Source organism: Cyprinodon variegatus, unplaced genomic scaffold (assembly GCF_000732505.1).
Source record: "Cyprinodon variegatus isolate N-32 unplaced genomic scaffold, C_variegatus-1.0 Scaffold43, whole genome shotgun sequence".
Classification (NCBI taxonomy): Eukaryota; Metazoa; Chordata; class Actinopteri; order Cyprinodontiformes; family Cyprinodontidae; genus Cyprinodon; species Cyprinodon variegatus.
The window spans coordinates 2,082,184-2,084,081 of NW_015150496.1; the positions used below are offsets into that span (position 1 = coordinate 2,082,184).

Below are 1,898 nucleotides of genomic sequence, written 5' to 3' on the forward strand. Positions count from 1 at the left end.
ATTGCAGATGTGTCTAGTAGTTCCCATTGATTTTGCTTGTAAAGCGGGGAGAATGGCGCTAGGCTTACCGCACCGTGCGTCACTGCTGGAAGATGGCAGGAGGGAGGGGCTACTATATTTGGGCAAAAATGGCCGCTCCCAGTGTTCTGTCAGACCAGCATACCCATAGTCAATATTCATGAGCAAGACGTCAGATTTGCATACGCATATGCTAGTTCCGTTTGTCCCTTTAATTTTGTACGAAAAATACACCAAACTTCCTCAACGGGCGTGTATCCCCTACAAAAAAATATTTAATTACTTACTTATTGTTTTATGAAGCGTATGGAGATCTTAAATTGTTTTTTTGCACATGACTAAATGGATACACGCCCGTTGAGGTAGTTTAAAGTGTATTTTCCATACAAAATTAAAGGGATAAACTGAGATAAACTAAAGGGATAAACAGGTATTGACTATGGGTATGCTGGTCAGATGGGGTATGCTGGTCTGACAGAACACCACCACCATATTTGGGGCAAAATGGCCGCTCCAAGACTCAATGATCGCAACACAAACTATTGTTTTCATTGGTTTACTGATTAACGCTTAATTTATTTAATCACTGGAATGTATTAGTTTTTGGTATAAATAATGATCCATTGATTATTCCTTGCTGACCAGACTTTCCCTTTAAATTGGTCTTAATTAAATTGGCTGCTTTGGAGATGAGCAGATGAACAGCCCTCAGGGTTAGCAGTAAATCACAACCTGCCTGTTCAACTTAGCAATTAACCGCCTTCCCTCCCCCCAAGAAATGCTGAACTTGAACTCCTGAACTTAAACCGTCTGCATGTGCAGCATTTCCTGGTTATGTTTGTGTGCGATTCTTACCTGTGGAAAGTCACTGAGCATGTGGTAGGCTCTGATATACAGTTCATGCTGTAAGAGAGAGGAGAGAGGGATCTTTGAAACCATCCATTCAAGCAGACGGCATCACATAACCCACAGCGACCCCCTGACTGGGCCCCACAGAAACACTAATAAGCTCTCACATGGGTTACATTACAGAACTTCTCAGGATGCTCCTGCTGCTGTGGATCGGACAAATATAAAAATGTGCAAAAATGTCCAAGTTGATATTTGAGCTAACCTACATTTCGAAGGGTCGCACAGAGAAAGGGGCCCAGTTTTATGCAACCAGTGGAGAAAGCCTAGAGATACCAGAGAAGAAGGAATCTAGGGGAAAGTTCATCAACTCCAAAACAAAAGTTGGGAAGAGTTTAGAGAGAAAAACAGGCTGAAAGAGACGCTGACTCTGCTACAATGTCACAAAAACACCCCTTTGTTCCAGAGGAACAGTTATCGCAACAGTTTAGGCAGGGTTTCTGTAACGACAGCTTGTTTGAACGTCACCCATGTACAAAGTAGCGTACAGGAATGCTGCCTGTTTAATCTCAACCTCGAGGAACAATGTGTTCCCGCAAGCTGATCCTTCACCTAATGTTAAAGCAACGATCCTGAATGAGGAGCTGGTAGGAAGCCAAGATGAGACAAAAACAGATTCAATACTATATAAAAGCTGCTAAATACAACAAAAAAATCAACATTTATTTTTATCCCTTCAACTTTCCAGCATTATGATTCATTTTAATACTTTAAATGTATTTTACTGTTGTTTTTTTTTCTTTTTACATAACAGATCAACAGAACAAGGAAAAAAGATTCAGTTTTTAAAAATCTCTTCAGAAAAATCTGATTAGTGTGGCAGGCAACTGGATTCTTTGCTTACCCCAACCGTAAACCTTTTACATCTTTTTCATCATTCTGCTACATTCTATTTCTATTCTCCCACTCTGCAGAATCTGTTAGTTCAATCTCTAACGTTCTGCTCTCTCTGCTTTTTCTCATAGTAGCTT

The 1,898-nt window shown here is 40.5% G+C and overlaps 1 protein-coding gene across 1 annotated transcript in view; it reads right to left on the reverse strand.

Moving 5' to 3' along the window:
- bckdk (branched chain ketoacid dehydrogenase kinase) overlaps positions 1-1,898 on the reverse strand; it is a 28,647-nt gene that overhangs the window by 14,809 nt on the left and 11,940 nt on the right. Inside the window, exon 2 of the mRNA XM_015370187.1 lies at positions 874-945. Coding sequence (XP_015225673.1) covers positions 874-945 — 72 coding nt within the window. The remainder of the gene's footprint in view (positions 1-873; positions 946-1,898) is intronic.